At 38.8% G+C, this 12,611-nt stretch overlaps 1 protein-coding gene across 3 annotated transcripts in view; it reads left to right on the top strand.

Annotated features, from left to right (window-relative positions):
• nav3 (neuron navigator 3) overlaps window positions 1–12,611 on the top strand; it is a 330,018-nt gene that overhangs the window by 5,562 nt on the left and 311,845 nt on the right. For all 3 annotated transcript variants that reach the window (XM_087830961.1, XM_087830960.1, XM_087830959.1), the window contains exon 2: window positions 6,878–7,321. In XM_087830961.1, the coding sequence (XP_087687087.1) occupies window positions 7,253–7,321 (69 nt within the window). In that variant the 5' untranslated portion in view covers window positions 6,878–7,252. The remainder of the gene's footprint in view (window positions 1–6,877; window positions 7,322–12,611) is intronic.

Below are 12,611 nucleotides of genomic sequence, written 5' to 3'. Positions count from 1 at the left end.
GCAGCAGACTGACAACAGTGTATGTCCACACTAACCAAAGGCCTGCTCACACCACAAAATGGGAAACCATTGCGCAACAGCTAAGCTTGCTGATAATGGTGGCGCAGATGGCTAACTGGTCATTTGCCACTTCTGCAGCTGGCAAGCTAATTCCTAAGTTCGCCAGCCAGACTTCCAGTCATGGCTCTAGTTCTCTAAGCTAGCTGGCTTAGAGCAAACCAACCTGCTTGCATGTTCATTAGTTTATTCCATAGCAGTGCAACAGTTGTTTTATATGCAGGCAAAGAAAGGTAAAAGAAAATAGAAACAAATCTGGTGATTTGTGCAAATTCAGGTCACTGAATTTAAAGTTAATGCAAATGATTTGTGAGGCTATATTTTTCTCTGCGCAGCTGATAGTATTATTGGTTTTTGTGGGGACATTTTTCCCTTTCTAGATGTTACTATAATCTAAAAAATAACAAAATGGGTTAAAAAAGACATAAAAGTCTTTTCCACTCTTACCTCTGTTATTCATTAATTTTATTCATACACCAGATGATTAGCTGCAGGTGCCAGTATCCTAATAGCTTTGCATTTTTACTGCCAGTGCATTTTTTCCTCAGTATTTAGTTTGGTCGATGTGAGTAATCTTGCCAGCATGAGATTTAAAATCCCAAGCTAACAGGTTGTTTTGGCAGGTAGGGTTTTAGCTGTGAGGGTCAGATGCCATTCTTGAATGATTTCCTTGTCACTACAAAAAAGTCTGTGATCTCTGAGAACAATAAACAGCAAGGTGCCAGGAAAATGTCAGACTCGGGCAAGCTTGTGGAACAAAATAACCGAGATAATATTGACACCACAACACAGCTAATGAGCTGCCACTTCTTCTGTCAGTCTTCACCTTCATGGTATTATTACCCCATTAAAGAAAGCCAGGATACCTGTAGCCACACAAACATGAATGCACAAATATACACACGCCCAAGCATGCTGTCTGCGCTCAACAGTTACCGTGACAACAGGAAAAATGCCACAGATCTGGCAGATTGTTGCAGTTTTTGGGATTTTCTCTTTAGCTGCGGTTCATCACCCAAGTAAAGCTTGGGGTGTAAATTTGGTGAAGAATTACACGGGACTAGTCAGTATTTTATCTGTAGTGTGCCTTATCTATAACAAGGTTTCCTGATGTTTGTGTACATGCTCATGTGCTCTTCTCATTCAGGTTGGCAGGCGAGCTCCTCTGGCTTACACGGTTTATCACTTGCATTACTTTCTCTGTCTCCTCCGTCCTCTTTTTTGCCTCTTGTTGCATCTTCTCTTAAGTGTAGCTGTGCACAGTGAGCTGCGAGTCTGATGGATCAAGACTGAGGGATCAAAGCAGTTGCTGACAGTGAGTTGTGTGGATGTTTACCTGGGTGGGTGTATTTTTACATTAAGTCAACCTCTGGAACTCTAGCTGCAGGCTTTTTGCACCTTATTTGCCAAATTGGCTCCGTAGGGAGTTTTGAGACTTCTTCTTCTACAGTAGATTTCTTTTAGTCATCTGGAAAAGATTTGAACTTAAATGTTTATATGCTAAAAATGTGCTTATTGTGATTTAACGCTAATGTAACATGCTTTACTTTGTTGGCCTTAAAAACAAAGTATGTAAACTAAGTGCTATTAAGTGGGGCCTGTCAGAGTAGATTCACATATTCACAGTGATCTGTATTTGTCATGTAGTTATTCTGCATTAGGGCTCATACAGACACTTTTCAATGGGCTCTACACACGTCTTTATGCTAATATGACAATGCACATTTTGCAAGTTATCAGTGTATTATTTGCATTATTTTTTGCATTGTTGTGCATTATTTTACAAACTTTGTCAACTTTTTGAAAAAAATTCATCACTATATACATTATTACATTGACTTTGTATTGCTGCTTTTTGCTCATTCATTGCTCTTTTGCATATGTTTTGATATAATAATACAACTGCATAGTGTTAAATGGTTCGCAGTCAACAATAATAAGCACATTATGAATATAAAACGATGTTGCTGTAACTGTGCTAAGGAATCTTCTAGTGAGCTGCGCAATGGTCAGTGAGGTCCCCTAAGTGCTATAATGTGCAGCAATAGATCCCTACTGCATTTATTAGATTTATCAGTAATATTAATGGCCCACTGTGGAGCCTAGTGAAGTATGGCAAGGCTATTACAGATGTCCTAATTGCTAAGTATATTCCCATTAGTCTTTTTTCTGTCCAGTTAACACTGGCTCATAAGCAGACATAGAGTGTATAAGAATATTGTTTCTCACATTCAGTACTGCAAAAATGAACTAAATGTGTCTGAGTATCTGGATATCTTTTATATTAGTAACTGACAAAATGAAATCTTGTACTACTAAAAGAATATGCAAATTATAGAATATTACCGGCTACATTTAAACCAAATAAAGTGAAATGAAGATCTGTGCAAATATTTAAAAATAGATTTTGCTGGTCCAGTACACATGCTGCCCAAATGACATTTATGTTGAAGGAATGCCATTAGGATGTTATAGCATTTTAATGTGATGGCAAGGTGTTCTTTATGTTTGACCTCTGACCTACTGAGGTGATAATTTATAACACACGCTGCCTCAACCCACATGCTCTCCCCGAGGAAATCAGGCCGGCTCTATGGCTATCATTTACATCTATTCGAATTGAAGCAGCAATGTGTAGTTAATGCCCCAGGCCTTATGAATCAAACTTTATTGACCACTTGGAGAGTAACAGACACCTTTTGAATACCAAGTGCTAGTGAAAGGCCACTGGGTGAGAGAAATGCGTACCAGCTGTGGAGCTGAAACTGGGATTACCAGCAGTATACGGCAGGCTGTGATAAAACTGCAGCGGCTCCTGCTCATAAATATGGAGATTTCACTTCCAATAGGATTCCTTATAACTGAAGGAGATTTAGCATACAATATTGTGTTTAACATAAAAACGCGCGATATCAAGTTTTTCTTTTACTTGCGATCAGTTTCAAATCTCTCTTTAATTAAAAAACAAAAAACCTTCAAGTTTGTCAAGTCTGCATGTACATTATGTGATGTATCTTTTTTTTTTTTTTTTTATCTCCAGCACAGATAAGCCATGGTGTGAAACATACGAGTTTCAATTTGTTATTTGCTAATACAAAAGATGCAAACATAATTTATGACATTTACTTAAAAGAGAAAAGCGTTCATCTGTAAAAACATACTGACATATGAAAAATTTATTTCACTCTTCAGGAATCAAGGTTGAACCTCTCACTATTTGCCCTTGATATTTATGCAAACTATTGAAAGGGCCAGGGGAAAGGCACAAATGGTCATTTGACTGTGTAAATTTCATTGTATGGAAACCTTTATTCTCAGTTCTCTGTGTTTTATTTCAGCTATAGCCTAATAATAAAAGCACTTTTGAACAGGCTGTGTGAGATTTAACTTTAAGGTTAACAGTGTTAACTGAGAGTAGCTGTGTCACTTCCACATTTATTCGGCTGTTGCTTATTAATGCTAACAAATCCTTGCTGGCTTTACTTTGTTGCCTGAACTACTTGTATTTGCAGTATGCAGTGAGGAAGAAACAGAACGGTGTTTAGTTTTAAATGACACTTGACAATAGGGCTGCCATGATCAGTCGACTAGTCACGATTACGTTGACTATCAAAATCGTCGACGACTAATTTAATAGTCGAGGCGTCATTCGAATCTTTGTAAGATCCCAAAAGACACAGGAATAAGTAGTAGGATTTAAGAGTGTAATAACGGACTGAAACAGAAGATGGCAGCACTGCATGTACAAAGATGCCAGCTGCCGTTAAACCCCGAAGAAGAAGAAGCTCTGTCCCAGAATTCATAGCGAGGCCCTGCTCAGTTTCCAACAATGGCGGCAGCTAGTTAGTTTTAATATTACTCTTATTATTCTTTCTGGGTCACAAAATAAACGTTTAACATATTTTCAGGCGAGAATATAACTGTGTAAACCTCAAATATCTGCTCAGTTTATCAAGACACCACATATTTTCAAAAGCGCTCCGAGCCGGGGGCTAGGCTCACTAGAGCCGTGAGAACACCGGACTCTGGGCAAATCGTTTTCAAACCCACCGCTGTCTTTCGCTACTCAGGTTAAACATGATATATAAGTCACTTAGATAACTTAAAAATGTTATTGTTTGGCTTTTTTTAGTATTTTATTTGTTCCTGAGTAAATCGGTTTGGCTAAGATCAAAGTTATAGTTTTTACACAGCTGAATAAACATCAAGCAGACAGCTGATTATCAGAAGTGTGAGATGCTCAAGAATATACTCTGGTGTCCTGTTATATTTTAGATAGCAATGAGTTTATTAAACTCCACCAAAACAATCTGCAAATTTCATTAAAATTTAATAAACTATCATCTTGTCTTTATTTTTAGTTAGCACATACCTTAAACACTTAAAGCTGTAAGCTAATGATAGTTATATAAGAGCAGATGCTGCTGGTGCAATAAGCTGTAAGTTGTACGTCCAATGGATGATGATCTGATTAGTCAAATAATCGGTGACTAGTCGACTATCAAAATAATCGTTTGTGTCTTTTAGTCATTTTCTTCTAAATGACCATGAGAGCACAGAGTTTCTTTTGTTAGCAAGGTGACAGTCGAGTTATTGTTTAGATCTCAAGCAAACATAAGACAGTTTGTGAGCAAAGTTGTCTGAATTTCATTAGAAACTATGTAATAAGTATCTGGTCTGTCACTTTTATTGGGGTCCAAAGCCTTCCAGTGCTCTAAAAAGTTAACCAGTTTGCAGTTAGTAGCATTAAGCTAAGCTTGACATTATAACTTTTTAAACATAAATTACCCTTATAGCATTAAATCAAACACAAGTTTAACTGTTATAATTCAATCTGGACATTGTAAAATATGATTTTGCAAAATTAAAATAATAAAATAAAACTTTGTCTTTTTCTATATCTGACTGAGTGGGTTGTATAATGAAGCAACTTTATTCTGACGTTCTGTTCACAGAGTAACAAAACTTATAATCATGTGCTGTGTAAATATATGAAAATAATAAGCCTGGAGATTAATTTGTGGAAACGAATGCATCTTTTTTATGGCAGACATTTTAAAATGTCACCATAGGAAAAGCAAAAGTATAAGTAAATTAATAAGGATGGAATTCTGTTAGCTGCTTTATTTTCAGGGGTCTGGCTGGCTCACTTCCATAAGCTCTGGAAACTGGAAGTGAACCATCATTAATGTTATTAGGAACACTTGTGCTGTGACTACTACCACAAGTCAAAATATGTGCTGTGGAAAATGACACTTTTACTTATTTTCTTATTTTTGGTAGACTAAGTAATGACCACAGTAGCTGGTTATATATAACACACTGTAGCATTATTCTGAGCACTGGTTACTGGTTATATCTTGCAATATATGGAGCAACATGTACAGCTTGTCAGGTAAACTATTTTTTTCCTATTTAAGTCTTGCTTCCTTCTTTTGCAAAGGTGCTTTGTGCATTCTGTTGCATGTCACACAAAGCAGATGAAGAATGACCTCTGACCCCAGTGGCCTAGATACAAGGCCTTCCTGTCATTCTGATTGGTGGTACCGGCTAACCTTTTCCTTGCCGCAAAGAAAAAAGTGTGCCATGCTGTTCCCCGTGAGGTCCCATTGTTTCTTTTGTAATATTCAAGGAGAAAAATGGAGAAAAATTAGCACTCATGCAGTATGCATGACTTTAGAAAGCCTCTCATATAATTCTATTGCTGAGGTAAATGGGGAAGTCCAGAAGCAATATAGCTGTGTTTTTAGCAGGTTTAGCATTTCTAGTTTGCTGTGTGTTTCTAGTTGTGGAAGAGCATTGGTGTAATTTTTTTTCCATAAGCTGTTGCAGCAAATATCCCCTGTGCATTGCTTATTTTTTGAGGCTAGCAGATAATGTAATGTAACAAGATCCCAGTGGCACTTAAAAGAAGTGCTTTTCAGCTTTTTGCTCGCAGGTAACACTCTAGTTTCAGCTTGCTGGGTTCCAGCGCTCAAGTCATCGTGTCCCCAAGAACCAGCTCTGAGTTGGCAGCACTTGACATGATTGCCCTTAAGTAACTGACACGGTTGCGGTGTTACAGTGCACTCTGCAGCTGGGTAAGTGTTTAGTGGCAAGTAAGAACTGTTAAGATCCTGCTGTGTTAAGAGAGGAGATGGAAGTGAACAGGAGCTATACAGGCCCCCTAATGGTTGGCTGGGGAGACTGTTTTCTGTGATGTCTGTGAGCTTTCAAGACAGTGGGAAGGGCATTATAACTCATGCTCCTGTTTAAGAGTCAACATTTTCCTAGCCTATTCCAGGCTTTAGATAATGACATTGTGAAATACAATCCTACATCCATATTTATAGAATTAGTATGCTAAATCTGGGGTTTCATTCATAACCCATGTGATAACTGTGCAGCGTAAGGCCTTGTAAATGGATGTCAGTAAACCAAGTATATGCCTTTTGCACAGAGGCAGCCCCAGCCCTATACATATGGACCCATTGCAGTTTACCCAATGTCAGCACGCCTTAGCTCTTTCCATTCTTCTTTTTGCTCGAAAATGGGTTTCGATACTGAGACAACAAAAACAATTGCTCAATGTAGAACAAATGGCATGAAGATTCTCCTCGCTCTCGCTCTCAGCACCATGGCAACATTCACTTTGATATGCAGAAACCCCCGCCATTTGTACAGTGCAGCACCAAGGGGAATATTGACTTTTTGGTGAGGCAGAGAGTTTTTGCATTAATTGTGTTGTTTTTTTTGTTGTTTTGTTTTGTTTTGGGGAGGGGGGAGGCGGTATTTTCTCCATGTAAATCATAGAATTCATTGTGTGTCTGTTTTTTCACAGATGTGGATGCGAGACATTGTGTTGTACCAGGGACTGCACTGAGGGAGAATCAAGCCTAACTGTTGTCTTCATGTAAAAGTAGACAACCTGCAGACTGGACGTCGCCATCAATCTACTCTTTGTTCCAGTTATCATAATGAGCCTCTCTTGGTAGCCTTCTGCTTGAACCTTGCTTTTTTCTCAGCTAACAGAGCATTCTCATTTTACTTTGACCATACATACCAACCTCTGGGATGGATCGCCTGTGTCCGGGCGAAGGCGTTAGCCGGACACAGGCTTTTGTTGTCAAACTGTAGCCTGGATTCTGGACCAAAGTGGATTGTGCTCAACTTACTTCATGTGATTATTTTCTGGAGTTATTTATTTGGATCAGGGATGGATGTACCAGAAGCCAGCAAGCATGGCAAGAAGTCGACAAGTCAAAAGCTGGAGGACCAGAAAAAGGTAGGTGACAGGTTTCTGTCCTTTTAACTTCGCTCCTGTCTTTTCCGTAGCCTCTCTGTGCATGTGTGCACGCTGCATTTTCAAAGAATCAGCTGCATACAGAAGCCAAGGGATAAAAGTTTGTTTATCACCTGGAATCTTGTTCTCTTTACAAAAAGGAGAACATGTTGGTCCAATTGCTGCTGTTGTGTGAATTCCCAGTAGCTTTTTTGCTCCATATCTGCTAATAGCTATTTATAAAGAAGATGAGGGGAAAGGTGGAGTTTCTTCCCCCTCTTTGCTTTCACTCTTTTATCTCGGCTCATGTGGTGTCACAGTGGGCAGGGTGCATCCCAGCCTCCCTCTGAGAATACATATTTACTCTCTGTTTGAGATGCTTTTTATGTTCCCGTCTCTGGGAATGGGAAAACGAATGATAATTTTAACAAAAAGATAAATACGATTTTCCTTTTTTGTTTTTGTTGTTTTGGTGAAGTTATATCATGTGCTCCAATGGTCTCTACATAATGGTGCGATTAGAAGAAGCTGGTTTTGAGTCGCGCTCTAAATGCTGCACATTGGACCTCAGCTGGATCAGATTCGTCTGTAACAGCGGTGGCTGGATCGATGGCGAGAGCTCAGGCGTCAGGCAAGTTCACGCTGTCTGCAGAACGTGGATTCGAGGACAGTGGCACTGGCCTTTGCCTGTCTGATCAATAAAAAACAGTGGCTTGTATTTATTTAGCTGTAAATGCTTCCAGTGAACATTAGATCTCATGATCTAATTCAAGTGCTGCCTTACATTTTTCTGTATAATGTGTCAATGACAAACATATACTAGATGCCATTTTGGCCATACATATAGAATAAGAGCAAAATATTAAAATAACGCAGCGAGGTCAACTAACCTGAGCCACAGAATTTTCAAACGTTTAATGTCACTGACACGGTGAGACTAACTTTATCTGCTCATCTTGTTAGTTTTGGGCTATATGTAGGCTTTGACATTTGCCTAAGCGCTGTGCACAGCTCATTTTGAAAAGTAACACTGCCATTACATAATCATCTAAATCATCTGGAAGCCAGTGTTGTTTTTGTTAGTAAAATTGCACGTCTTCATTGAAATAGCCTATTAAAAATAAGAATATTCATATAGGAATATGAAGGAGTGACACTGAGTTCAGTGAATTACTGGGCTGATTATGGGACCTCTGTTAGTACAGACCGTAATGTGCAGTGTGAGTCTTGCAAAATGTATTTCTGGTGTTAACTTTGTACTTGTTTAAAGATCTAGTGAGAATTTTTCTACACTTTTAGAAGATTATTATTTTATAAAATACTTTGTATTTTGTTTCCCCCCCTTTGTCTGGAGAGCTGAGTTTGTGCAGCGTAAGTTCACTTTTATAAGGACTTAAAGAGTACACGTACTAAGATGCAAACAAAGCCTGTTAGCGAGAGACTTCTCTTCCTCCCTCTTCCTCTGACCTCATTCTTCTAATGAAGTGCATTTGATAAGTATAATGAATTTCCACGTGAAGTCCAGGGAACATATGAGTTCAAGTTAGACTTTTGCAGCACTGTTAGGGTCTCAATAAAAAGGATGATTGTTCTTTAGAACCTGAGTAGACTTGAGTGCTATAGTAGTTTTTTTCTCTTTAGCAGAATACAATGATGTCTTGCTGTTAGTGCTATTAGCCAATTTTTATACCCTGTTAGAGAAGACAGACAGACTACTAATAATTTATAATAATGGATCAATGTAGCTTTCCACAAGCACATTGATTTTTAAGAGAAAAGTTGTGAGCAAGAACCTGTATTTGTGCACAACATGCCCATGTTGCATATGTCCTGTCATGTGACATGAATTGAAATCGGATGCTGTTCTAATAATGACGATAATGACGATCACTCTGTCTCCACTTCCTTTTGCATTAAAGGTCATGTACTGTATTAAACATTTGTAGTGTCTTTCTATTTTCCAACCTCTGCATTGTAGGTAAAGGGGTTTTAGCATTGAGCTCGGTTTGGAGCAGAGTGAATGAACAGAGCGTGACATCAAATATTCATCTATCAGGGGAATTTGACTGAAAGCGTTTGGCTCTCGTTTCGGTTAGATGTGCGTCCTGCCAAAAGATAAGCTCTCCCTCTTTGTTGTGATTGTTGCCTTGAGCTAGGCAACAAATGGTTTAGAGCAAAAGAGCTTCTTATAAGGTTTTAAATATTCCTAGTATGTTTCTGTGTGCTGTAATTACCTGACTGGATAGGTTTAGTCTCACGTGGATGTGTCATCTGTGGTAGTTGAACTTAGCACAAAATAAATGTTGTACTTAAAGAAATGCTGTGTGAAAAGATGGAGCAAATACATTCAGTTTCCTTATCTTCTATAATGTGACCCGAGTTTTTTTCTTTCACTTTGTGTGGGGAGGAATAAGCTAAACTTGAGGTGCAGAAAAATGTCAGGGACAAATGTTACATTTAATTTAAGCATTGAATTGATTTTCAGTCATTTTCTTTCTTGCTCAGCATTAGATAAGAAAATCAGTACGACTGAGCTCATTAGCTTAGCTAAAGCACTACTGGCATCATGACTTTAGGAAGTCATTGCTTCCAGCCAGCCAGTCTAATGCTTAACCTAACATAACACTACAATTTGTCATTTTTACACTTACATATTAGACAAATAAGATATAATCTGTTATCTAATGAGCTTTAAATGTGCTGGTAGTCAGATTATGTTACCTGGAATAAAGCCAGAGCCAAGCTAGTAGTAAAGTGGAACATTTTATTTTGTTATCAGCTAAGGTAACTAGCTTCTGGTTCACATTTACTGTACAAGAATGCAAAGTATTATCAGTCTTCTCATTTATTTTGATGCATTCTTTTAAAGGCTCTGCCTACAGTTTTCAAGCTGTTCAAGTGGACTATTAGGATTAGATTTGCTGTCCAAACTTTAGCAGGACAAACATTTCGCCTCACTGCCGACTGCATTGTCAGGGCTGATAACAGTTCATTTGCAAAGATGTTGAGTCCAACCTTACTTGATGAGCTTTAAATAAGTTCTGCATGCATTAAGATGTGTATGGAGTTTTTATTTGTAATATACTCCTGTGAATACCCAGCGGATAAACATGTTGAGGATCTTTGTGTGAAATCTAGAAAGCTGTGTTTTGCCAGCACTTCTTATTTCATCACCCTGGGAGTGTTTGTTCCCTTCCTCCCACACTTTACACTTTTCCTCCTCCATTACTCGCTGTCTTTTTCCCAGATGGATGGTATTTTCACATTCATCCATCTTGAAGCAGTAATTACGACCGTAATGCTTACTAGGGAAAATAAGCTCATAGTAATTGGTTGTGAATGGTCAGGCAGGGGCGGCAGCTATGTCATTGAGGCATCTCATGGGAAAGTTGTCATCAGCCAATTACCTGTGAGATTTTTCCATTCGCTGTTAGAGTCGTATCTACTGTTAGATCCTATTAAAGCTGTTTTGCATGTGCACCTTTTTTCATGCCCTAACAATCAATGATGGTGGCAGTGAGCTGTCACTGAATGAACTGGTTTGTCCTCTGTGTGACAGACTGGTCTTAACCCTGACTGAGTTTGTATATATTTAGTTTCTAATCTAATTAATGCATGCCAGTGTGCCATAAGTCTAATCTGAACATAGCATGTAATAGGAGATTGGTTATGATGGTTAAACCGGGCATGTTCATACTGAGATGTGCTTGATACTGTGCAGAACTGTGAGTGGTTTTGTTTGCTGTGACTTTTGTTTTAGACGTTTGACTTTTGCATGAAGAGACTGAAAATTCAACATTTCATGTTTTCAGTTTCTATCCAAATGAAAATGGCCTGAGCCATCGAGGTCTTCAGCTTCACGTTGCACTGCTTGGATTTAAAATGAAACATTTTTACATTATAAAGTCAGTCAGAGCACATGAACCACAAATTAAGTATATAAATAAGCAAGTTAGATTTAAGTCAGGCGAATGTGGGGAAGTCAGTGACATCAGTTCCTCCATCCTCCTGAAACTTTCAGGGACTCATGCCACATGAGGTTGGGCATTGTTGTGTAACAGGAGGAACCCTGGACCCACTGTGCCAGTGTAGGGTCTGATAGTGGAACTAGAGGGCCCACTAGAGGACATCAGGCGCTCATGCCACCCTCATGAAGTCTTTTTCTGTTTCTTTGTTTTCTGTGGGAGTGCTCATCATGTTCCTCCTTGCACAAAGGATCAGATACCGGTCCTGTTGAGATGTTAAGGACCTTCTACAGCCCTGTCCAGCTCTCCTGGACTCACTGCCTGTCTCCCAGTCTTGAGACAGTGGTGGGGGAGACAACAAACCTTCAGGGAATGGCACAAATTGATGTTCAGTCCTGGAGGAGTTGGACTACCTGTGCAACCTCTGTAGGGTCCCAGGTATCACCTCATGCTGCCAGCAGTGACCCTGATACTGTCCAAATGCAAAATGTATTATTGTAGGGTCTACCTTACAATATAAAGCGCCTTGAGGCGACAGATGTTGTGATTTGGCGCTGTGTAAATAAAGGTGAATTGAATTGAACTGAATCGAAACTAATGCAAAAATAATCAGAAAAGATGAGGAGGGAAAAATGTCAGCGTCCTCCACCTTTAAACCATTTGTGTTTTGGGGGTTGTCTCATTGTTGACCCTCTGGTGCCCCTGTTGTTAATGTCATTAACACCAAAGCAGCTGAAGCTGACTAAAAAAACCCTCTGCTACTTTATGTTATTATAAACTTATATTTGTATAAGTATTTGTATATTTGACTGCTTGACTGCTGCTGCACTAGAAATAATGCAGTTCGAATCTAACACGAAAGGTGAACTGTTTCAACACCTTTTGCCACTTTTAGGCAAGAATGTTATTGTGAAATTGAGTGGATTTCTTTAATGTTCATTTCACGTTATTATATTGTATCTATTCTTGCTCAGAACAGGTAAGGACCTCATTCCTGTTACAGACAACCAAAGAATATTTTCCCTTTTATTGAAATAGTGCAACAATGAAACTACTGACTAATGGCAGAGTTTCAAACTTTAAGGAGTGAAAGAATTTCAGCAGCACATGCATGTCACATTATAAAAGAATTGTTGCTAGATTGACTCAACTTGATACATTTTTTAAGACTCTACTGCACTGTAATAGTGTGGTGACATCCTAAGAGAACCCACCCTAACCCTAAAATATACACAAAGCCACTTTGTTGGGCATGGTATATCGGTAGTTCATTCATGAAGGATTAGTGGGTTTAGACCACTGAAAAGTTCAGAGTGAAAACATGTCGA

The sequence above is a fragment of the Neolamprologus brichardi genome, chromosome 17 (assembly GCF_056152115.1).
Source record: "Neolamprologus brichardi isolate AB-2024 chromosome 17, ASM5615211v1, whole genome shotgun sequence".
In the NCBI taxonomy this organism is placed as follows: Eukaryota; Metazoa; Chordata; class Actinopteri; order Cichliformes; family Cichlidae; genus Neolamprologus; species Neolamprologus brichardi.
Note: the sequence above shows the minus strand (reverse complement) of the source record. Positions and strands in the feature narration are given on the sequence as shown.